Here is a 25,402-nt window from a genome sequence, read left to right as displayed (position 1 = left end):
CAGGGGGCAAACCTAGCTTGTCAAAAGACAGTGGTGAGATGGCTTGTTTGCCTCTGCTAGACCCCAGTGCCAGATGCCACACAATTAACTCCCCACTGGTTCCCTGTTTACATTTCCGTCTGTGCTGCTGAGCCTTAGCTCTTAAAGTTCCCATCTTCTCCACACACCACATTGTTTTCAAAGGGGATGAGCACAAAATGGCGCATGAAAGAACTCTCTCTGCAAGAGAACAGAAAAACCACAGATCTGAATAGAAAGCATTCCCCTCATTGTTGGTTTATTCTTAAAAAAAAAAAAAAAAAAACACTGCTGGTTTATTCTGGGTGAGGTGAAAATCAGAAAATTTAATTCAGTACTGTCCCTGCCACCAAGTTCACAGCCTAAAAACAGAACTTGGTGACACACAAAGGGAGGATACTTACATTTGTTACAATGTGATAGAGATACTAGTAAAAGTCTTGATCCCTGCTTTCTTTTTTTTTTTAAGGATTTTTTAAATTTATTTGACAGCAAGAGAGCACGAGCATGTGCAGGGGGAAGGGCCAACGGAGAGGGAGGAGCAGACTCCCTGCTGAGCAAGGAGCCCTGATATAGGGATATGTGGGGCTTGATCCCCGGACCCTGGGGTCATGAACTGAGCCAAAAGCAGACGCTTAATGACTGAGCCACCAAGGCACCCCTTGAGCTCTGCTTTAAAAAAAAAAAAAAAAAAAAAAAAAAAGTTAATCTCATAAATTTTTAGGGAATATTTCTCTTGAAGACATTTTTTAAAATATTATATGCTTTGACAACATTTATGTTTCTTGAACTTACAAAAATGCAGACTTATTAATTAATTCAACTTTAAAGGCATAAAAATGTGATGAAAGCAATTTATGAACAAGTCTTAACCCTTTTAGCTTACAGGAATGTTTTATATATGTATCTGTGTCTGCTGCATAACAGTTATGTAATAGGTGATGTATAACCTTAGGTAACTCAGAAGGTTAAATTTGAAATAAGTATCTAATTCAACGACTGTTGCAGTTCATCAAGGGACCCTGATATCTGTATATACTTTCCCAGGTGCTCACATGGCTTTGTGAACTTAGGAGGGAAGAGTGGTCCATTGACTGCTTCATGTTGAATGTTCATTCACTTTATATAGTACTGATATCACACCAGCTCCTGGTACCAACTGCCCTCCCCTCCCCACTCCAGCAGTCTGCATTTATTTAGGCTTAAAAGATAAAGGTGAGGCCAGTGTGAGCCGGTGGCTCCACTTTGAGTTTAAAACCTTTTCCTGAGGACTCAGCACAGCAAACCGAAACTCTTTAGAATTCGTCATATTAAATACCGTACACCCAGGGACACAAAGACGTATAGTGTGCTCTGGAAAAAAAAAGAAAGTGTTAAGATAAATGAATACATGTCCCAAATTTATGCATTGGAGTTAGCTGACAATAAAGGTCAAGTAGGAAGAAAGAGTAATGGAACTGCACAGTAATGATTTGTGACCTTTCTGCCGAAGACCTTTGCCTGTTTTTTGAGTTTATTCTTTTACTTTCTTAACACTAAGTATTTAATACAGTGTTTTGGAGCACTGGCTCTGGAGTCTGAGTGCTTGGGTTGCTGTTAACTCACTGTACCCCACGGAGCAAGTCATTTCCTTTGTTCTTCAGGCCCCTCATCTGCATAATGGGTCTGTGAATACCACAGCTAGCATGGAGTTGTGAAGGTCAAGTGAAATAATCCATGTGAAGCATGGACAAGCATGGAGTGCCCAGCAAATTATTATTATTCAGTATATTGAATTAATAGACTGAGAGTGATTCTCCAGAAAATTATCCCAGGAGAGATAACCCTCACACATCTCAGCTTCTTCCACATACTTCTTTCTCCACTCTCATGTGCTGGGGGTAAGGGAAACTCATATTTAAAGTCTACTTTATAGCTGGGGCTATTATAATATGTTCTCAACCATTGCCCCAGAGTAGCTAAATGTGGTATTCCAAGGACAGACAGCAAAAATGAATTAATCTCTCTTTCCTGAAGCCTTTTTAACCCTATCTAAGATCTCATTTTCAAAATATCTATTACCAACTACATTTCAGGAAGATTCTTCTAGTCTATGAATTTCTAACTATACATTTGCTAGCCAAAATATATTTCCCCCACTCTTAGCTGAGTAAAGCTGATTTATCCATGGGGAAAAGATCAGGATTCTGTTCTGAAAATTGTTCTCTTGGGCTATTAAGCTGTATCCAATTTCCAGGGTGCCTGATGCCTTCATCTTTAGGGTTGAAGGATTCCATTTTGCTTCATCCATCAACCACAAAATAGTCAACCTCGTCTTTATTGCAAAGCCACGTTTCTAATGATAATGAAAGCAACTCAGGCTGCTAGGTTGAGTCAGCAATTTAAAAATAAGAATTCTTTGACCAATGAACACAATCAAATTTGAAAAGCAACTGATAAAGAGAAGGACAGAAATGAAACCTTCAAGGTTTTACTATTTTAGGTTTCTGAATAAAATGGATTTTTATGTCTTTTAACAAATACCTCTCCTAGTCACCAGATAACTTTTTTCCTGTGAGAAATGTCTCCCCTTGTTCTATATTCCTAGTGTGTTTTACTTAGCTCATAATTATTATTGATGCTAATAATCATCTAAATGTCAATAATAGATGTATTAAAATAGAAAATTTAGAAGGACAGTCATCTATTTTTAGCAGTCAATTGGAAATTAACCTTGACGTGATGGAGTAGAGTGATTTAATATTTATTATTTCCTATGTAGCAATTTTTTATAAATGTCCCTGTAACTTCAACATAGCTTTTTCCCTAAGGCATTTTTAGTACTTTTGTTGTAGTGCCAAAATTCTATTCTTAGAATATATAGATTTATCATAAGTATTAATTTCAGCTTTTTAAACTTTACACCACGTATTTCTGTCTCATCTACCCCAAAATGCCACTATCAAGAATCAGTCTACGATGCCTCTTCTCATCCTCCCATCAGGTAGAAAGTTCTCATTCCTCTGAAATCCGTAGAGTTTTATCTATCCTCCTCATTGTGTCCAGTTTTCATATTTGACCTTTATTGAATTTATGCATCATCTATCTTGTTTTCCAGAAAGGTCCTGTAACTTCCTCCCATGTTGTGTAGTTATTTATGTCTGGCCCATTGCCCTCATGCCCCCGTAGCTTCATAAGGATAGAGCTGCGTCTGAGTTAACTTGGAAACCTCTGTAGCCCTTGGCAGGGTATCTGGCACAGAATAAACATTCAACACATGTTTGTGGAATTAATGAATAGATGAATAGGTATGGAATAAGCGCATATCAGATGAAAACATTCCTGCCATTATTACACTAAGCTGGACCGGAATTGTTGGCTTTGAGGTGATTTTTAGAAGAAACAATATAGTCAGGGGGGTGTCCTTGCTAGTTAATATCCTCATCTTGTATATAATCATGGACCAGGTAGGGCTATATTTACAGTATATTTCTACAACTTAAGGAAAAGTTTATAAACAAAATATGCCCATGAATAATATATATTTTGTCTGCTGGAAACAAACCTTCAGTTTAGATGATTGTGGTTTTTTCCTGCATTGCCCGGTTTGGGGAGATTACATAAATATGATTGTAGTGATAGAGCTTGTGTTGAAGAGGAGGAGATAGGCCAAGTATTCCTTTAGCCTGGTCGCATGTTATGCTGGACACCTTGGGAAGAACATTGGCTTTAGACTCAAACAGAGCTACTTTCAGATGCTAGCTTTGCCAATTACGAGCTGTGTGACCTTGGGCAGTTTACTTATTCCTAAAGAATTACATATTATGCATAAGTTCTTATAGCAGTTAGACCCATGTGGTATATTATCTGGTACACAGTAGAACTCAGTACATTCTAGTTATTAAATTCCAGCATGATTTAACTCAACTATAGACCACAGTATAGTATACAGCCTTAGTCTAGTGCATGGTCTACAAGATGGGGTAAGGTACATATAAAGTTTATTATAGTGTATAGTATATAGTAATCTCTTAATACATATCAGAAATGGTTGAAAATTATTGCCCCAAGGGAAGAAATATGGTAATATTCAGCAAACCTGGTATAACTGTGCTGACAATCAACCCACTTCCACCAGACAGTTCCAAGTTCTCCCACTCTGTGTTATATATGCCCCAGTTCTCTCTCGTGGCATTTATCTTACTTGTAACGAAATAATCATTACATGGTGCACTAATAATAATGGCAGGGACTGCCTCTGCCTTGCTGATTACTAAATCCTGATCAGTTAACACAGTGCCTAGTCACTCAGTAAGTAATTGTTGAATGAGTGAATAATGAATGCGTGAGTCAGTAAGTCATTGCGTATTATTATACACATGACTAGTGTTGTGCCTGACATGTAAATAAGTCCTGAAAGAATGAACTTGCAACTGAGTTGTAAATAGCATTCATTATAATAAAAGTTTCTAAAGAAAACTGGTTACTTCGTTATGGTTAGTTGCCCATTATAAAAAATGTTATTTAATGATAACATCAGCAGAAGAACAGGCTGCCTATGTAAAGTCTTTCATTGTCGGTCTTGCTTTTCAAGCCAAAACTACTGGGCACAAAGTAGGCAGTCAAAATAGCCCTTTGGATGGAAAATTCTAATCATGCTCTTGACATTGTCATCACTTCCCTGACTGGCCATTGTTAGGGAACAAACAAAATTATCAGGGAAAAAACCATACAGCTCTTAAAAACTCAAAAACGTTTTCTGCCTTATTTATTTCTTCTCTTTTGTTGCTTATAAACACATCTCAAGTCTCATTTTTTTAAAAAAAGGATTTGTGTATACACAATAAAAACAAAAGCAAAAACTAATGTCCTCGGAAATAAATTGCAAGATAGAAATAATTATAGCAAGTATTTGTTTTCATGAAGTATCTTTGAATTCTTCACAGCCTTTTAGTCTTTATCAGTGAAAAAAGAACGAGCTATACTTTTAGTTTATCTTCTTCAATCATCCTGAGGGCAAAATATCTTTTTTTGACTATGCTGTCCAATAGCTAAAGACAAAGTGTAATTAATTAGCTCTTTCCCATGCCTCATCAGAGAGCTTACTAGTGAATTAACAGTTTGGAAAGGAAGTAAAGCCATACAGAGCAAGGATACGCAGTCCAAGCTGGTTATTAAAAAACTCTGACAACACTTTGCATCCCTCTTTGTGCTACTCCTTCGTCCTTTCCCTTTCCTCTCTTGCCTTAAGTAACCGCTATCCTGGATGTTGGGCTTACTAGTTCCTTGATTTTCTTCTAACTGTACTTTTGCCACATACATACGAATTCCTAAAAATACACTATTTCATTTTGAATGTGTTTGCATTTATGCAATAGATTCATGCTGTAATCTTCTGGGGTGGATCTTTTGTACTCCGTATGGCTTGGAGTCATCCATATTATCCCATGTAGTTCTACTTCATATGTTTCACACTATATACAATATGCCAAGGATGTAATATTCCACAATTTATTTACCCATTCTCTTGTCAAAGAACATTTGGGTTGTTTCCAAATTTTTACTATTATGAACAGTGCCTCTAAGAACATTCTGATACATATCTCCTGGTGTGGTTGTAGTGGAGCTCTTTAGAAATGTACTTAAAATTACTGGTCTTAGAGCATATAGATGTTCAACTATACAAAATAATAGCAAACTATTTTAGGGCACCTGGGTGGCTCAGATGGTTAAGCATCTGCCTTCGGCTCAGGTCATGATCCCAGGGTCCTGAGATTGAGCCCACTTCCAGCTCCTTGCTCAGCAGGGAGCCTGTTTCTCCCTTGCCTTCTACCTGCTGTTCCCCCTGTTTATGCTCTCTCTCTCTCTCCTAATCTCGCTCTCTGTCAAATAAAGAAATAAAATCTTAAGAAAAAATAGCAAACTATTTTCCACAATGGTTATATCAATTTGTATTTGCAGATGCAACATATGTGATCTTATGGACCTACATCTTCTCCAACACTTGGGTTTTGTGTTTTTTTTTTTTAAGATTTTATTCATTTATTTGACAGAGAGAGATCACAAGCAAACAGAGAGGCAGGCAGAGAGAGCGGGGGAAGCAGGCTCCCCACCAAGCAGAGAGCCTGACATGGGGCTCAATTCCAGGACCCTGAGATCACAACTCGAGCCGAAGGCAGAGGCTTAACCCACTGAGCCACCCAGTCACCCCCCAACACTTGGTTTTATCTGACTCTTTTTTTGGGGTGGGGGGATAAGTTTTTGTGGATGTTTAAATTCTCATGTTATACTGAGGCATGGTCTCATTATTAAAAATTGACAAAAGTAAAAGAGGGTCCTGCATGACCAATGATGAGAGAACGTCATAAACCCAAGATTATAATTAATCCAATTTTGTGTGTTTAAGGTTCAGAGGAGGGACTTTAGGAGAGGTGAATAGAAAATCCTAGTCCTGGTAAAGGCCTCAAAGGTATCTTCTCAAAATTATCTTGAAGGGAAGGGCAGAAGGCCTTGGAATATAATGAGTTCCTGGAACATGGTGCACAGCCCATTCCTCTCCAGATTCATCTCTTCTACTCAGAAAGGCAGCAGATGTGTAATAATCATACCTTGGACCTCTCTGTGACCTTTGAAGGAAAGATGATAAAAGCTCACCCTGCCCTTGGTACCAGAACTGATGGCAATATCACACAAGCGTGCTGGCACCTCTTCAGATGCTCTCAGGTGAAAAGCTGACCTGAGGTTGTATTCTCTTCTAGGGTATGGCATTGGTCTCCCGCCCAACTCTCCACTGACCTCCAATATATCCGAGCTCATCAGTCAGTACAAGTCCCATGGGTTTATGGATGTGTTGCATGACAAGTGGTACAAGATGGTTCCCTGTGGAAAGAGAAGCTTTGCTGTCACGGAGGTAAGGAAAAGTGCTGATTGTGTTGATGCTTTGTATAGCTTTACCTTGAAGAACATGAAAAAACGCTGTTACATGTGTCCTTTGGTCAATAATCCAGGCTTTTTACATCTCATAGAATTCACTGTAATATATGCAGAAGTTCACTTGAAGAGTGCCCATTCTGGTAGGAATTTGCAGTAAGACAGGTTTGTCTTGGATTCAAACGTGATGTACTTTGATGAGTAAATGTCTGAATTTCCACTTCTTTTCTGTATGCTATATCCACAAGTGCAGAAGAAACACTGGTCAAATTACAGCAATAGTATCAATATCTGAGATTGTCATTAACAGTACTTGGTTTAACTGTTAATTGCTGGACATGATGTGGACTTCAGAATATCCTTCAAGATCTGATCTAAGCTAATTTCCCAGTGGTCCAACTATGAATCCTTTATGGGCTTAAAAAGGTAGATACACCTTAATGGGTAATTCTTAGATTAGTGAATCATAGATTTTTTAAAACTGGAAACAACCAATACCTTTCTTTTACAGATGAGAAACTAATACCTGGAGATCCTAAGTGATTTTCCCAAGGCACACAAATAGTCAGAATCTCCATCTTTCTGTTGCAGTGCTCTGCCTTTACAATGTAATTAGAAAGAAACCATCAAAGGAGATAATTAAGATAAGAGACTAAAAGATATAACAACAACCATAGGTTCGGGTATTCAAAAGAGAAGCCAAATAAACCAGTACAAAGTCAGCCAGACATTTAAAACAAACAAACAACAACAACAACAAAAATAGCACTACAGCCAGCAATAACAGTGGCTTCAAATAGCCTGTATTTTGGCAAATTTGTATTTCTACACAGACTCTCCTGAGCTCCAGAGCCATATATCTACCTTCCCATTAGACATCCCCACTTGAATATCCTGCAGGCATCTCACAATTTAACTTGTCAGAAACGGAACCTTTGATCTTCTCTCCTAAATCTGCTTTTCCTCCTGAGCTTCCCGTCTCGGGTAATGACGCCTCTGTCCATTCAGTTACTCATTCCAGAAACTGCCAAGGCTCCTTCATGCCTCCCACATCTCACCTCCTGCAGCATTCTATCAACAAGCCATATTTTTTTTCTTCTATAAAATATGTCTCAAGTAAGCCCCTTTATCGCCATCTTCACTGTCACCACTCTAGTCCAAGTTCTCATCCCTCACCTGCACCACGGCAGAAGTCTCCTAACTGCTCTCTGTTTTCCTGCCTGCCTTTCTCCGATTTGTTTTCCATGTGGCAGATCACTGTTTTGCTTAGAAGACTGCGTTGGGCTGCCGTGTTAATTAGGGAACAATCTGAAATGCAAAACTTGCATTTTAGCAAGCCCTGTGGGACTCGATCCTGCCTATATCTTCAGCCTCATCTCAAGCCACTTTCGTCCTGGCTTATTACAGCCCTACTACTTTGGTCATTTAATTTACTTTTTCAAAGATTGATTGATTGATTGATTGAGTTGAGAGAGAGAGAAAGCATGTGTGCACAAGTTGGGGGAAGAGCAGAAGGAAAGAAATGTCAAGCAGACTCCTCACTGAGCCTGGAGCCTGATGTGGGGTCCATCTCATGACCCTGAGATCATGACCTGAGCCAAAACCAAAAGTTCCTGGGTTGCTCAACCATCTGAGCAACCCAGGAACCCCCACAGGGGTCATTTTAGATAGAGATATGCCAGTGGCTTCCCTGTCTTAGGATCTTGGCACATGCTATTACATCCATCTTCCCAAATACTCTTACCCCTGACATTTACCAGCTAATACATCTCATTATAAACTCCAGCTGAAATCTCACTTCTCCAGAGCCTGCCCATAATCCCTGTTCCAATCTGAATCATATCTTCCTTTTTAACCTTATATTATATCTCATTGAGAAGACGGTCATAGAGCAAAGATTTAAAGGAAGCAAAGAGGAAAATGGGGAATTAGGAAAGTAGCCTGTTCTGTTTCTTACCATGTGACAAAAGCTGTATTAGGGAAATTAACTCATTGGTTCATACCACGACCCTATTAGGCAGGCATTTTTATCTTTCTTTGGAGAGGTTTGCATGGCTTTTTCTAAAAGAAGTAAAATTGCTCTTATACCGTTCAGCTGAATTAAGTCAGCCAAGAATGCAAACAAACCAGTTGCTTCACTTGTGCCATTTGCTGTGACCATGGTTAACTCATGCCAAAGTCTCCAAGTGATTCAAAGTTGACGGCAAGACATTAGACAAAAGGAGCCTCCCAGTCATGTCCCCAAAGCCAGCTATATGGAATGATTTGCACCTCCTTGATCACACTTATCTGTCTAGGCTGTTGCCATTTCGGAGCACCATCAGCAGGAGGGACCAACCGACTCCACTGGACAAGCCTCTGAGGGTTCAGGGCTCTTCAGACTCAGAACCGAACTCCACTGGGCACATAGAGGGAAATGTCCTTTTGGAGACTAACATAAATTATTTATTCAATATGAAAAGAGCTACTACAAAGCATGATAAATTTGAAGCCGTACATTTCTAGACTTGTATCCTGAAGCTACCGGTTAACCACTGAATGACTTAACTGCTATTAGGTCTGAGTTTCCTCATCCATGAATAAATATGATAAAACTTGTCTTGCTATTTTGTCTGAGAAGAGGAGATCACTTATGGAAAGACCTAGTAAGAAAACTGACACAGTAAGTAGTAAATAATGGAAGTGTTCATAGCTCCTCTCCCTCCATCAGGAGAATTTCCTGAGGTTCATAGATATCTTCAGGTGTCTTCCTGCAGCTCTTTTTTAGAAGTGAGGAAACAAAAAAAAAGAAGAAGAGGAAGAAGAAGGAGGAAGGGAACCTTCCCCAAAGACGTGCAGTGAATTTCCTCATATGTCATTGGGCCAAAAGAGTGTCATTTGCCCTGCATGATCCAATCAGTGTGAGGGGAATGAGATCATCATGATGGATTAAACCAGTCATGACTCATCCCCTTGGACTGAAGATGGGCCAGCTTCCCTTGAAATGCATGATCACATAGCGAAGACCTGACAAAAGCAGGATCCCCTTAGGAGGAAGGAGACGGGAGAATGGGTGCTGAATAAACAGTCACCCACCTCTTCTGTACTCACTCTATCCTCGGAAAAAGTTGCGGCCTCTCATCCCACTGACTTCCATTCATCTATACAATAAGGTATTCGAATTTCATCATTTGCAGGAGCCCTCCCAGCTTTGACCCAGTGAAGATGGTTTCCCTTTATATTATCCTGAGATAAGAATATTGATACTCTTTACAGTATAACATCATGGTGGAAAACGGGCTTTGGAGACAGTTCTGGATTTGAACCTTTCAGCTCTTATGATATAGGCCAAGTTACTTGACTATTCTGAGCCTCATCTTCAGCAAATTAGGGGACTTCATAGGATTGGGGTAAAAATTAAGTCAGATAATGCTATAAAATATTGAGCTTATTATCCTGAATATGCTAAGCACAAGGTCACTTACATTGTTAAGGATTTTGAAGTTTCACCATAGATGTTCCAGGACTTTGTTGACTCATTAGTAATTTCAAACAAAACCAAACTAAGTGTGGGCAAATAAGATAAATTTTGAGTAACAAATAATCAGGAGAAGCCAAATTCAGGGGAGGGAGATTGGGGGACATTCTGGATGTAGTGAGCTGGAAGCAGCTGCATAAGAGACTGACATCAGGATCAAGTTACGGTTGTTAAGACAAGCCCAGGCCCACAGATCAGCTGAGTTTGGAAGGGAAAGACAGGTAGGAGTTAAGAGAGTGGAAGAGAGGGGTGCCTGGGTAGCTCAGTGGGTTAAACCCTCTGCCTTCGGCTCAGGTCAAGATCCCAGGGTCCTGGGATCTAAGCCCTGCATAGGGCTCTCTGATTAGCAGGGAGCCTAATTCCTCCTCTCTCTCTCTGCCTGCCTCTCTGCCTACTTGTGATCTCTGTCTGCCAAATAAATAAAATCTTTAAAAGAGGGAGTAGAAGAGATGCATAATCTTAATTAGAACCTTGGGGACTGAAATGAAAGAAGAGTGTGTGTGTGTGGTGGTGGTAAGAGAGCCACCCTCCAGCCTCAGGAAATGTTCTGAGCACACACAGAGCTCTTCTTTCTGAGGAATGCTGCTCTACACCATGGCAGCTCCTGATCTAGTGATAACTGCTCTGCGATGCGGCTCACCTGTGTGCATTTACACAGCAGTGCATATCCGTGTGCACCGGCTGGCACATTTGTCTCGTACAACCGAAGAGAGAATTTCAGGGTGTCACCCTCACAAAACCTACAGGTAGAATGTGATTAAATGAAGCCAACCTTCAGGCTGAGCTCGGTCTCCTCTGTGAAGGCCGTCTGCCCACTGGATTTCCCTTGGCTCCGATCTTTGAGTGTCCACCTGCTTTTTTTGGTAAGCCGTCTCTCAGGAAAGTTCAGAAAAAAAGAAGTATACTTGTTAGCACCTTGCTCGCCATCCCTTTTGCCTCACATGCCATCCATTGCTGGGCTGTGGTAGTGAAGGCAAGGGTTGGCTCTGAAATCAGACAAGCCGCAATCCTAGGAAGCCTCCTCCACCATCAGCTTGCCTTGGGTATGTCACTGACTCACTTCAATCTTGGCTTTTTCATCTCTTCCATGGCTTCTTGTGAGGAGTAAATAAAATAGTAGTTTAATGAACATGGCCCACCTCCTTCACCCACCCAGGGGGAGGCGATGCAGGGCACAGTACAGCAGAAGCAGGTGTGTCCTGGAAGGCACCTCTCCCAACAGGGGCTCTTGAGGAAGACATTCCTCTGTTTATTTCTGACCCAACATCCCACTTGCCAGGTCCAGTCTGGTCTGTATATGCTGCACAGAGGAATTGAACACCCTTCCTCTCTGAAAAAATATCGTAGTTTGGCTAATGAGTAATCTGGTCACATAGTAACAGGATATGGAAGATGCTTTTTCTTCCTATTTCTGGTAATTGGGCATTAATACTTTGTCCCCCGTGAAAACCTTGATCTCTTCACCTCCCATCCTTTGGCAACCCCAAAGCTGTCCAGAGGATAAATTCATTTTTTTTAAAGATTTTATTTATTTACCACCCAAGCACCCCAGTAAATTCATTGTTTTGAATTCCAGGGCTTTAACCCATCCCCAGAGTCACTTAGAAAATTGCAGGTCCAGTTCTGCTGACCAGACTCTGGCAATTCTCAGAGAGGAATTTTAAATTGACCTTAGATATTTCTTCGTGGTCCTCCTAGCACAACTCTGCCTGTGCCCACAGCAGATCCATTGTCACTTAGTTCCACTGGGGAAAACGTATGGCTGACTTGAAGTTCCTCCATTGTCTTCTGACTCAGCAAAAAATGTCTTTTTTTTTTTTTTTATAAAGTCACTGAATAAATTTAGAGTTCCAGTAAATTTAGAGTCTCACTGTTTTGTGAAATCTGTTATTTTCAAACCAGGAAAAGGAAGGTGGCAGATCACAGTTTAGCAAACTCCCAAAATTCTCTAAGAAATTGTTAAGATCTATGATATCTTTTTTTGAAAGCTACTTTTAAATAATAATGGATCAAATAAATAATTGGTTGAGCCTTTTAACCACCTGGAAATAGTAAAGAAGGAAAAAGAAATAGTCTTGGCAGAGAATGATAGCACACGAGAGTCCGGGGAATTTCCAAGAAACCATTTGCAAAAGTATGGTTTAAGGAAACCAACAGAAAGAGTACATTCTCCCAGGGCAAGTGAAGTGGAGGAGGCATTACCACATCTAGACTCAAGAGGAAAAAGGGAAAGAGCCATTTCTAAAACCTGAGGGAGGGGATAGCAGAGGGCTTTCTAATGGGATCTGTGTCCTTTGACGAGGAACATAGCCAACCCACATGATGGCCATATGATGGCCAGAATAAATACTTGACCTCAGCTCCTTGAACCTCTTTGTCTCCCACCACGGCCTTAGGTCAAGGGAGCCTGTCGGTGTGGTCCATAGAGGACCTCCACAGGGCACAAAGCTGGATGGAGAAAGGTGGGTCTGGAAGGGCAAAAGAATGTCCAGCACAGACCCTCATGGAAGATGAAGATGGGGATGGGACAGCTAGAGGAAAGTGCCCACAGCCTGACCATCTGAGGATGTGCAGTTTCTGTTCCCAAACCCAGGTCCAGCCTGCAGGGAGATAGCTCATGCCTTGCCTTGGTCAGAAAGAGAAGACAAATACAACCATTCGGACAGTGCTGGTCTTGGGACCCAGGCCGCCTTGGCTCTACCATGACCATGAGGAGACAGCTTTATGTCCTTGGAAAAGTTACGTAACCTCTCTCAACTTCATTGGAATCCATATCTTGCTGTATTGTTACAAGGTTTTGTGCCTCTGAATCCAAGGGTCTCCTTGTTGAGTGCCAAGGGAAACAAATACGTACTAAGCAGGAGGTTGAACATTGCCATGAAGGAGTTCCATCTCGAATTCAGAGACCTTGATTGCAAGATGTAAGGAAAAGGAGAAGTAAATTTCGGGACAATCTAAAAGTAAATCAAGGTACTTTTAGGTGTTTCTTAATATCAAGGAAAGTGCACAATAGGAAACTTTGCGCCATTTCATCTCTGAGCTCATCCTCAACTTGACCTTCACTCCATCCCTGAAATTACTCCATCCGTGGCCTCCCCAGTCCTGAATTTCATCTAATAAGGAATGGGACCTCCGGACAGGGATGAAGTGAGATGTCTGCTGAGCTCATTATTAGTTTGTTTTTTAAAGCTGAAGTTAAATGGTTTATTTTCAAGAACACTGTAGAGGTGCAAATGTAAAAATGACCAGTTTCAAAATATCTACATCACAAAGGAACATCAAAACATCACCAACACAAACTACCTAACCTCTCTGAATTTACTCTCCTAGATGGAGAGAACAATATTTATTTGATGCTCCTGGCTTGGTGTAAGGAACAGAGTAATGAACGTAAAAGTGCCTGACATCTACGAACATAGGTGTTGAATGAATGGGAGTTGTCATATTTGTCTTGACTCTGCCATGAACCAACTGAGTGACCTTCAGCACATCACTAAAGTTCTCTTCAAGCTTGTTTTGTCACCATAAGATTGAGCTGTGTAGCATGGCCAGGTTAGAGAAGGCTGTAGTTCCCAGGCTGATATGATAGGTTTAGAAGGATCCTGACCTAAATGATATAGTTCCTGGGCCACAGAGAAGGACAGTGAACTGGCTGGCCTCCAGTCTGGCTCTCCCATCTCTAACCAGTGCCCCAGACCTCCAAATGTTCATCCCATATGAAACTTCCTAATATTTGTTCACCAAGAAAATGGAATTTTCTTGAAGTAAATCCATTCTTCCCTCCATTACTTTTTTGTTGGGGAGAGGAGGAAAGCATTAGTCAGCTCTACATTGAAAGCCAAATAGATCACACAAGTCTCATCAAGAAGCTTCTATGCTGGTCAGTTTTAGTTTCAGTTTGTCTTTAAAAACACAAAGGGAATGGCATAGGGGTGAGGGAGGGATGAGTTTTAATGCAGTCTTTTCTGCTCTTGACAACTGGGTCACATCTCAGCACCCCCCTGCCCCTCTCATCCCTACCCCTTCCTTTTTCAATTTAAAATGTCACCGCTATTCACCCTGATGAAAGTTATGGCGAGGCAAGGAAAGTTAATGACCGCAGATTGCTTTAAATTGAAACCCCGCGTATGTTGGTAGCCACCTTGACAGCTGACTGCTTCCCTTGGAATAGCCTAAGTAATTAAGTTTAATATTTAAGCCAAGCATAAGGTCAGATGGATCCTATCCAGGTAGTGCTTTCTGGAAACCTGAAGAAGCACAAAGCCTTACACGTGTCCTTTTATGACATGGAATGGAATTGTGAAGAAAGGGAGGCCAATCTCCAAAAGGCCTCACCTTCTTGTTCTGCTACTAGAACAAATTCATTCATTCCTCCATCCGTGCGTCCATCCATCAGCAGACATGTGTTGAACGCCTGGTGCTGGCCCTGCACCAGGGGCAGAGATGAGTACAGAACTCACAAGCAGGGAGACAGACTTGTGAACAAACCCCGACACCATGCCATCACAGGGGCAGCAGCAGAAGATGCAAGGTAGAGCAGTGACAGGGGCAAGCCTGTGAATGACCCATGGAAGAACAAGAGTGAGTCAGAGAGGGCTTCCTAGAGGAGGTGTCCCCTGTTGGGGGAAGAGCCCTCCAGTCAGAGCATGAGCAGGACACTGAGGCATGGAATTACAAGCAATGCAGTTTGGCCCCACCCTCCAGAGACACTGCACCCAGTGATGCTGGGTGAACAGGATTTTATGCCCCATTAGTGGGCCCCTCCTTAGGGATGCTGGCCACCTTCCCTTGTGTCCTGCCTTACAGTTCCCCTATGACCATCAGAAGAGCGGGGACATCTTTTTAAATCTTCATATGGAAGGCAGTCTGAGATAATTTTAAAAATTTCAACTCCAAATTAGATATACTGAGGTTTGACACCCCGCTCCATTCTGTGTGTCTATATAAGCCACACAGATTTTATTCATTTGACATAGACACAGTGAGAGAGGGAACACAAGCAGGATGAGTGGGAGAGGGAGATGCAGGCTTCCCACCAAGCAGGAAGCCCAATGTGGGCCCCAATCCCAGGACCCTGGGATCATGACCTGAGCAGAAGGCAGACACCCAACAACTGAGCCACCCAGGCGCCCCAAACCATGCAACTTCTGAAATATCAGATCCTTACCCCCAAACCGGGGGTGATAATAGAATCTTCCTGTAAGTAGTGAAATATATTTAATGAGCTATTTTAGGAAGAATATTTAGCTTAATAAATGTTTCCTCTTCTCTTTTGAGTATAGATTTATGTGTGCAGAAGAAAAAAATATTTGGTAAACAAGAAGCACATGTAGGAAATTACAGTTGTTGCACCTTCCCTTTTGGACCCATCTCCAAAAAAGCAGGAGCATCTTAAAATTATAAGCATCTAACAATTCCAGCGTAAAGATTTTCTTATGTGTTACTTAGATATGTTATAAAACTGGAGACTTTTTTACTGGAGGACTTGAGAAATACCTGATTCTGGAATTTTCTACCTTGCAAAGTGCTGTACTAGCCAGCTATTATGATTATCATCTGATTTCTTTCTTCCAACTCAGCTTCTAGGTTTGAGTGGGGAAACATGGTTTATGCAGACCGTTAGGATGCACTTAAATCAGATTTTTAAAGTATTTTCTTTACATGTAATCAGTGGTATTTCAAAGTCAGGCTACTGGGTGGGCCGGCTGGAGCACTACAATTCTCCATGTTGCTTTCCTCTCTCGTGGCATCATCACAAAGGTGGGGCTGTTACTCTGTTGCTCTCTGCTTACAGTGGATGACAGAAGATGAAATTTTCCAGCCGTGCCCTCTTCACCCTTGCTAATGACCAAGTAAACAGAGCACATGGAGTAAGGGTCTCTTCCTTTATATACCAGAGATGTTTGGGCATAAATTATGCTCAAGACCGAATACTGTTCATAGTTTTTGCTTTTTATCCGGGTTACATTCAGTGGACTCATGAATATTTATGAATATAGTTATTTACTCTGCAACTAAAAGGTGTGAACAGTGCTCAGACTGATTAAGACTATTGTGAGAGACGGTCTTTTTTCCACTTTTTGAGTTTTCCATACACTGAAATCTATAGGGGAATCACGGGAAACAGGACTCCTCCCTAATTATTTCCTGTGCTAATAAATAGTTGCTTCCAGGCTTTCAAGATTGTGGCTTGGAAATGTGTGATGATTGCCATCTAGTGGCTGTGGTGTGAAGTGTCACGGACTATCAGAAAAGCCTTTTTTGCTCCTCACAAGCATCATTAACCCGGTCTAAGAAGGTGAGAAATTGCCCTCACATTCCCTGTATCGTAACTCTGAAGACACTTTCTCGTGATGCAGCTGTGGGAGTTGGTGGAATTTCAGGACATGTTAAATGAGAAGACAGCATCGTGGGGGAGCCCACGGACCTGTAAAGGGTGCCTCTCTCATCACACATTATAGGTGGCCTCCTGCCACATCCAGGCAAAGGGCTGGTCAGCCAGAGAAGCTAGTGCAGTGCCATGTGGAGCCTCATCTCTGCTCTCTCCCTCTATGCTTCTGTCCAGTAAGACGTCAGGCCTGGTTGGAATGGGTTGAATTGTGTCCCCCAAAAAGACATGTTGAGGTTCTACTGAACTAACCCCCTGGTACCTCAGAACAAGGCCCACTTTGGAAATAGGGTCACTGCAGACATGATCCATTAAGTTGAGGCTGTGGTCACACAGTGTAAGGGTGGGTCCCTAATCCAATATGCCCAGTGTCCTTGTAAGAGGACAGATACAGGGAGAACGCCATGACCATGAGGCAGAGATTGGATTGATTGATGCAGCTGCACCCAAGGGATGCCAGAGACTGCCAGCAAACCATCAGATGCTCAGAATAAGCGAGGAAGGACTCCTCTAAGGTTTCAAAGGGAACATGGCCCTGCTGTCATCTGGAGTTCAGACTTCTAGTCTCCAGAACTGGGAGACAATCAGCTTCTCTTTAAGCCCCTAGTTTGTGGTTCTTTGCTATGACAGCTAAGCAGACCTGGCCTTCCACTTCCAGTGCCTCTCTCAGCATACGGCACGCGCTCATTCTGCAGACAAGCACGTGTGGTCATCCCCGGTGGCTAGCTGCTCTCCCAGCTGCCAGTCTCTCCCCTGTTCAATTCACCCTTCACAATGCCAGAGTCATCTTTCTAGAATAGAATCCTGATTTAGTCATTCTTGTGTGCATTCGGTCACTCTTTCTCTGTTGTATAGAAACCAGATGTCTTGGCCAAACATTCAGAAGTCCCATTGATCTGGTTCCTTCCATTTCACTTTGGTATTTTACTCAGTACTTAAGCCACATTGTACCAGATTCTGCCATCCCCACCTGCTCCCTTTCCCACTTCTGTGGTTAGAGTACCTGTTCCCTTTGTCTTTGTCAGAATGAAACTGTACTTCTTGCAAAATGTCTTCCTCCATTTGTTCCCAGCAAGAATTCTAGGTATTTTCCAACCACCTCTCAGTTCTCTGAATGCTTACAGCTCTTAACCTTTACACTTTTGATGACATCTTTCCTTTTCCAGCTTGTGTTATAATTAATTACAATTTTCTACTGCCTCAAGTCACTCAGTGGTCAGTAAGCTTTCTGAGTAGGGACCATCCTTGAATGCCCTCAGTGCTCTACCTGTTGAAGAAATCCATTTGTTAAATGGATTTAAACTTGAAATAAAGTATATCACATCCAAGAAAAACAAGACACATATAGCCAAAGCCAAATATCTGCCTTAGCGAAAACAAAGGAGTAAGAAAGAGAGTAGAAAGAAGATAGGGTACAAAAGGTATTGAGCACCTACTGTGCACCGACATGCTATTTTAGATGGCTTTGGATTATTTGAGATGTTCTCTCACTTAAACCTAAAATAACACTGATTTGCAGTGAGAAATCTGATGCTCAGGTTTAAACTCAGGGCCATGTGTTTCCACAATCTATAAGATGGCTAACCTCAACACAGATTGATGTTAAATATGGTGATGGACAGCATCACAGATACATGAGGGCTTCCAGGTCAAGGTCAATGACCCACTGCGTGGGTCGCTCCCAGAATGCGTGATACTACTCAGAAACCCATATTCCTGACTAACTTGGAAGATGATGCCTTACATGAACTACAGGACTCATCGCTTATGTTTGGCTTTATTTTCTAATGCCAGTTACTTTTGCATGTGACCATCTTACAGTTCTTTCCCTAAAAACTTGCTGAAATGGAAGTGCCATCAGGCTCCTGATTTCTTCTGGAACAGTCAACCCTTTCCATTTACTTACTGCAATGAATATCTGATGGTCCGGATCCCTCCACAGTGATAAAACCAGAAAGAATAACAGTGAAAATAACTAAGAATAACAACCAGAGAAAATTGAAACAATGGCATTGAGCCCCATAACAATACTTACCTACAAAGTTTATGAAATGTGGAGCAATGGGGAACTCAACTTCACATTGACTAGAACTTAAGGTCCAGCGTGACGTTGCATCCTCTGCAGGGAAGGAGTAAAGCAATTCTTGGTTGCACACTGAATTATTTTAGTGAAGTGGTGCCATCTTCCTGATAGTGTCTGTTCCACGTGAGTTGACTCTTGTGACAGTACTTCTCTTACATAACATTTCTATGTGCACTCCCGCATCTCGCTCTCAGAACTACATGCAGTGGAGAAGGCAGTTATAATTACTATCCCCATTTTACAGATGAGTACACTGAGGCTGGGACAGGAATGGCTCCTCTAAGGGCTCATTGTTAATCTGGGCAGAGCAAGGATTGGAACCTGGTCTACTGAATTCTTCTGCTCTCTCCACTACCCTTTACTACCTCCTAAAAATAACCCATAGAGGAACAGAAGAATACATTTACTGAAAGTTTCCACACTAATATCTCCTTTCCAAATGACAACTATCATGGGTAAGACAGTGTGGACTCCAGAAACATGCTTGATGGGCCAGTGCGGTCAGTCCTCAAGGAGTGTGCTGGGGGAGCCAGAGCTAATGCTGAGGAAGTGCTTAGAGCAGTGAGTGGCACACTGTCGGTGGTACCAAGGAATGCTCAGTAAATGACATAGCTGCATGTAAGGACCCAGGCTGCCAACTGTTCATTCTTTAAGACTTCATCTCCACCCACAGGGGAAATAGTAAGGATAATGATGATGTGACAGTGATTTCTCATATTGGCTAATACCAGCTTTAATCCTCACACAGCTGTACAAAATGTATTATTAGCTCCATTTTACAGATGGAAAAACTGATGTTAAGCAAGTTGTTGAGGCCTTACTCAATGGTCACTTCAGAGTTGGATTATTCTGTTTTGGAATCTTTCCACGCTGTCATGTTTCTTTCAGATCTAATTCATTCAATCAGTTGGGATAATAATTCAGTTATTAAATATTGTCGCCTACAAAACTTCCCTTTTCCCTTAAACTGCCTGGTTCTTGGGTTAGGTACCCCTTAGCCGTCATGGCAGTTTCAGTAGTTGCCTTTAGAGTGCTATTTTGGCTTAACTTAAAACACAAAGAATGTAGTAGCATTTTTTAAGTTAGTGTTGGCCCCTTTCAGTTTGATTTAGTGGCCTGGGGTTCTCCTGGTGAACTACATTGCCCTTGAGTCAGTTTATTTCTTATGCATTTGGAGTAAATGATGTGCTTCTAAAGGAAGAAGGGATGTGGGGGTGGGGCGGACACAAGAGATTCATGTTTATCAAAAAGGACAAATCCAGGTTAAGCAAAGAGGAAAGCATGAGACAGTGGAAGGACCATTGTCGCTCTCAAAACATGCAAAAGGCATCTCTGGGCACATTACAGCCATTCCCAGCATGGTCCTTAGGACAGCCACCAGGCTCCAGTTGGAAAAAGATAAAGACCAGTCTATAAGATGATGGATGCCAAGTAACAGGGCAACCAAGGCCATAGTCTTGGGAACTGTGTCTTCTTGAAAGAATGCCCTGGATTCAGCGCTGTTATATTCCTCAGGAATATGTTACCGCCTATCAGTGATCATGTGAGAAATTCTGTGCGACATCTGAGTGGTCCCGTACTAAGACCCGGAACCCCAGGTCTTGAAAAGGGTCAGTGACCACTGCACCTGAAGGATGTCAATCGCGGCAGAGAATTTAGGAAATATGTATAAGATCCGCGCTTTGATGTATTACCTCTTTTAGCCCACCACAAGGCCCGCATAAGCATAAAGAGCACAGGACTGCAGTGCGCTCTGTCATTCTGAGCATATTGATGAAACATACTGCGCTTCAGGCACTGTGCTGGGGACACTGCCCCTTTGGAGCTTACTAAGGACAAGGGAGGAAGCGAGAAGATGAAACACCAGCAGCAGAACTAGAAGAAAACCGCCAGCGGCCAAGTGGGCAAGAAAAGGAAAGAGGGCGGAGCAACCTATATGCCTATCCACTCCTGGGCGTCCGTTACCCCAGCCCCTCCCCCGCCGCACTCTCCTACCTTCTCCCACTTCCCTCTCTGCCCGCCTCCCCGCTCCTTCCCTGACGCCTGGTGGGGGAGGGGAGAGGTCCTCCAGCCTTCCAAGCCTGCCCCGCCCCCCCCCCCCATCCTCCCGCCGCAGCCGCGCAACCGCTGGGCTTGGACCCGCCCGCGCCTACAGCCCTTGCGAGGGGTGTCCGCGTCCACAATGGGAAATGAAGCCAGTTACCCGGAGGAGATATGCTCCCACTTCAGCTCCGATGAAATTAAAAGGCTGAGCAAGAGGTTTAAGAAGCTGGACTTGGACCGTTCAGGCTCTCTGAGCGTGGAGGAGTTCGTGTCCCTGCCCGAGCTGCACCAGAACCCGTTGGTGCAGCGAGTGATCGACGTCTTCGACACCGACGGCAATGGAGAAGTGGACTTCAAGGAGTTCATCCTGGGGACCTCCCAGTTCAGCGTCAGGGGGGACGAGGAGGAGAAGTTGAGGTTTGCCTTCAGCATCTATGACATTGATAAAGATGGCTACATTTCCAACGGGGAGCTCTTCCAGGTGCTGAAGCTGATGGTGGGCGACAACCTGGAGGACTGGCAGTTACAGCAGTTAGTGGACAAAACCATCATCGTCCTGGATCGGGATGGAGACGGGAAAATATCCTTTGAGGAGTTCAGCGCTGTGGTTAGAGGCCTGGATGTCCACAAGAAGTTGGTGGTGATTGTGTGAGCTTTTAAGAGCTCCACCCACCAACTCTTACTTCCCTTTCTGTCTCTTTTAAGATCTGCTCAAGGCAGCCCAGGAGCTGGGTCTCAGATTTATTTGGAAGTGTTTCTCTTTGTGAAGCCACATTTTCTAACATGAACCTCATAACCAACTCGGTGTTGTGAATTCTTTTTATCTCAGTGATTCAGGGGAACACCCAGACTGGGGGAGACCAAGATGAAGAAGCATGGTGGGAAAAGAAAATCAAAAGGTCTTTCTAAACATCTTTTTCTTTGTTTTGATTCAGGATCCAAACTATAAAGTGTCAAAAACTTAAAAAATTCCAAAATAAGAAAATATACATATCTTTGCCTTTACTTCTCATAGTTTTATAGATGGGAGGGAATTGCACAATTTAAATCAGGTGTTAGGTGAACTGTTTTCATTTCCTTGTGTCCAGGTTCTCTCGACAGATTGCTAACTTCCTGTTGTGGCAGCAGGAACAGATCTATTTCTCTTGGCTGAGCACCTTTTAATCAGCTCTCTCTGGGCGGTGAAAGCCCACCTTTCCCTTTCCTAGGCTGTAGCCCACTCCCCATCTTGCATCTAGATATCCCTGAGCCCATCTGGAGGTCTCCTCCTGTCCCGTCATTCCAGCTCCTGACCAAGAAGTGGTCTCAGGGCTCTTATAAGAAATGTTAATAAGCCTGGACTAAGTGCCTAGCCCAACTCTCAGACTTAGTGGCAGTTTTTCCAGGTGAGCCAGCCATCCCAGTAGGAAGTACAGTTAAGATTGCTTCCAGTTGGGATGCCTGGGTGGCTCAGTGGGTTAAAGCTTCTGCCTTCCACTCAGGTCATGATCTCAGGATCTTAGGATCGAGCCCCGCATCGGGCTCTCTGCTCAGAAGGGAGCCTGCTTTCTTCTCTCTCTCTGTCTGTCTGTCTCTCTCTCTCTCTGCCTGCCTCTGTGCCTACTTGTGATCTCTGTCAAATAAATAAAATCTTAAAAAAAAAAAAAAAAAAAGATTGCTTCCAGTCCAAATAGGGCAGGGACCTTCCCAGAAAGCTCTTCCCTCCAAAACTCAGCCCCTGCCCCCACCCCACCCCACCCCCAGTTAGAGGGAAATAAACAGATTCAGAATTGTTCTGACAGAACAGAGGCAGATACATTCAAAAGATTCAGAGATGGGCAAACACATCTCTGCTGCAGGGCGGCAATGCTGTCTATACTAGCTAAACTCAGTTCTGAACATCAGACCTGAGGCCTGGCAGGGAAGCTGAGAGCTCTTTCACCCCAGGAAGCCTTTTTTCTAATGGAATTCAGCCCCAAATTCCTAACAGGCTAATACACCTGCAGCCAAGGTGTGTATTAGAGCCTACTCATCCTGGACAAGGGCAGTGTGTGTGCCTTCTTTCTAGCTCTGTGTTTAGGGATGTCATGTCATTAGATTGAAATTAGCCATGGGAGGGACACCTGCATGGCTCAGTTCATTAAGCATCTGCCTTTGGCTCAGGTCATAATCCCAGGGTTCTGGGATTGAGTCCTGCATCAGGTTCCCTGTTCAGTAGGGAGCCTGCATCTCCTTCTGCCTGCTGCCCCCCTGCTTGTGTGCGGTCTCTCTCTCTCTGACAAAATCTTAAAAAAAAAGAGAGAGAGAATTTGGCCATGATAGAACTAGTACATCATGGAAAGAAGCAAAAACATTTCATGTTTTGTTTGGAGAACTTGTGTGCCAGTAAGTATACCACTGCCTATATCCAGATATTACCAGCTCTCTGAGGCCCCACTTGCGATCAGTTCTCAGAAAACCAACTGTCTTTGGTCCCAGCTTTTGCCACTTCATGCCAGTCCTCTTGCTTACCATGGACCACTCCCCACAGAAGGGCTGAAGGCTCCAAACCTTAGGACAATGAAACCTACTCTCCCTACACAGGACAAAACTCAGGTGATTTTTCTCAGGATGAGGAAGATCTGTTTGAAAGAAATTATCCTTCTAGTTTGAAGAAGCCAGTTGCTATTCTTGAAAAAACAGAAGTAGGAAAAATAAGTCCACAAATTTCATTACTGTCAGGGCACCCATCTACCAAGCCCTCCTGCCATACTTTTTAATTTAGTAGATTATTTAGGAACCACAAAAAATAGGAATCTCTGTTCCTTTCATTTCTGTGCAGTCCTAAAAAAAAAAAAAAATCTGTTAATAATAAATGGTCCCAACCATGTAGTGATCTGAGTCATAGCTCAGGATGACATCATTGAAAGAATCAGGCACACCTGGGTTTGGAGTCATTTACAAGCAGGTTCTTAACGATGGGGCATTTATTAGCTGTGTGAGCATAAGCCAAGTTTCCCAACCTCTCACTATCAGTTCTCCTAATTAAAACAAGGATCCATTGGTTATTTTGAGGATTCAAAAATATAAAACATGTAAGGGTGGCCGACTGTCTTGGTAGAGCATGCAACTCTTGATCTCTGGGTTGTGACTTTGAGCCCCATGTTGGGTGTAGAACCTACTAAAAAATAAGACAAGGGCTTAGAGCACAGTGGGTTCATTCTAACTCCCTTCCACCCCCTTCTCCACTTTTACTAGATCAAGATACATAAGGGAAACAGGATGCTTATTTCTCCCTTTTGAACCCTTTCTTAGTACTTAGCTACACCACTCTAAAATTAAACTGGATATTTGTGTAATCCTAATCCAGAAAACAAACAGTGTCCTAGTCTTCCCCACCCCCTCATTTGCAGAAAAAAATGGACTTCTTGACTAGAGAAAGTTTAAAAGAAAGACTCTCTGGCCACCTGGGTGGCTCAGGGTTAAGCATCTGCCTTCAGCACAGGTCATGATCCTGGAATCCTGGGGTCCTAGGATGGAGCCCCACATCAGGCTCCTTGCTCAGTGGGGAGCTTGCTTCTCCCTCTGCCTGCTGCTTCCCTGTTTGTGTGTGCTCTCACTCTCTCTGACAAATTCTTTTAAAAATCTTTTAAAAAAATAAAAGGAAGACTCTGATTCTAGCCCAACCTATTTGACTTTGTGGAGGAAACTGCATGAGGAAAGTGAGCATGTGCAGTACTAGCCAAGAAGGCCTCATAGACATTTTTTATATACCCTGCAATGTACCTTGTAAATTTAAATATGGAAATTTAAAAATTACAACGAAGGGTTTGAAACATGTTGAATTACATGTTTTAATTTAACAAGAGGAAAATATTTCAGCCTCTGGAATGGCTGGAATTAACAGGCTAATTGTTTGATCAGTCTACTTAATGTAGTTACCCAGAGTTTTATGGCAATGACCTTGAACTGAGAGCCTGTTTCCAGTTTCAGAAACTGGAAAGATCTGACTATATGGGTATTTGGGAAGAAACATCACATTTACTTCCAAGTTAGAATGCTCTGATTTTTCTGTTAGTTGCCAGTTGCCAACAAATGTAGTTCTGTGCAACTCCTTGGGTGATACCCATTTACTGAACCACTGTTCCAGATACTGTTGAAGTTGTTACATCATTTAATCGTAATAACACTGTGAAGTAGGTGCCATCATTCAGTTTAATACATGATGCTATAGAGAGATCCAGAATCTTCTCCGAGATCTCCCAGCTGGGAAGTGGCAAAGCAAGAACTTGAATCAAGCTCCTCCTCCTCCTCCTCCCCCTCCCCTTCCTTTTTTTTTTTTTTTTTTTTTTTAAGATTTATTCATTCAGGGGCGCCTGGGTGGCTCAGTGGGTTAAGCCTCTGCCTTCGGCTCAGGTCATGATCCCAGGGTCCTGGGATGGAGCCCCGCATCGGACTCTCTGCTCAGCGGGAAGCCTGCTTCCTC

The 25,402-nt window shown here is 42.6% G+C and overlaps 2 protein-coding genes across 2 annotated transcripts in view; both read left to right on the top strand.

The window, feature by feature from the left end:
• Positions 1-25,402, top strand: part of GRIN3A (glutamate ionotropic receptor NMDA type subunit 3A) — a 157,034-nt gene that overhangs the window by 111,784 nt on the left and 19,848 nt on the right. Inside the window, exon 6 of the mRNA XM_082696808.1 lies at positions 6,756-6,907. Within this exon, the coding sequence (XP_082552934.1) occupies positions 6,756-6,907 (152 nt within the window). The remainder of the gene's footprint in view (positions 1-6,755; positions 6,908-25,402) is intronic.
• Positions 20,837-21,758, top strand: PPP3R2 (protein phosphatase 3 regulatory subunit B, beta). Its single transcript, XM_082696809.1, has one exon. The coding sequence runs from the start codon at positions 20,852-20,854 to the stop codon at positions 21,608-21,610; it is 759 nt and encodes a 252-aa protein (XP_082552935.1). The 5' UTR covers positions 20,837-20,851; the 3' UTR covers positions 21,611-21,758.

The sequence above is a fragment of the Mustela nivalis genome (genome assembly GCF_964662115.1).
Source record: "Mustela nivalis genome assembly, chromosome: 13".
NCBI lineage: Eukaryota > Metazoa > Chordata > Mammalia > Carnivora > Mustelidae > Mustela > Mustela nivalis.
Note: the sequence above shows the minus strand (reverse complement) of the source record. Positions and strands in the feature narration are given on the sequence as shown.

Bases quoted from the DNA above. Each gene is read 5' to 3' on its own strand.
- PPP3R2 (XM_082696809.1), top strand. From the start codon at position 20,852: ATGCCTATCCACTCCTGGGCGTCCGTTACCCCAGCCCCTCCCCCGCCG.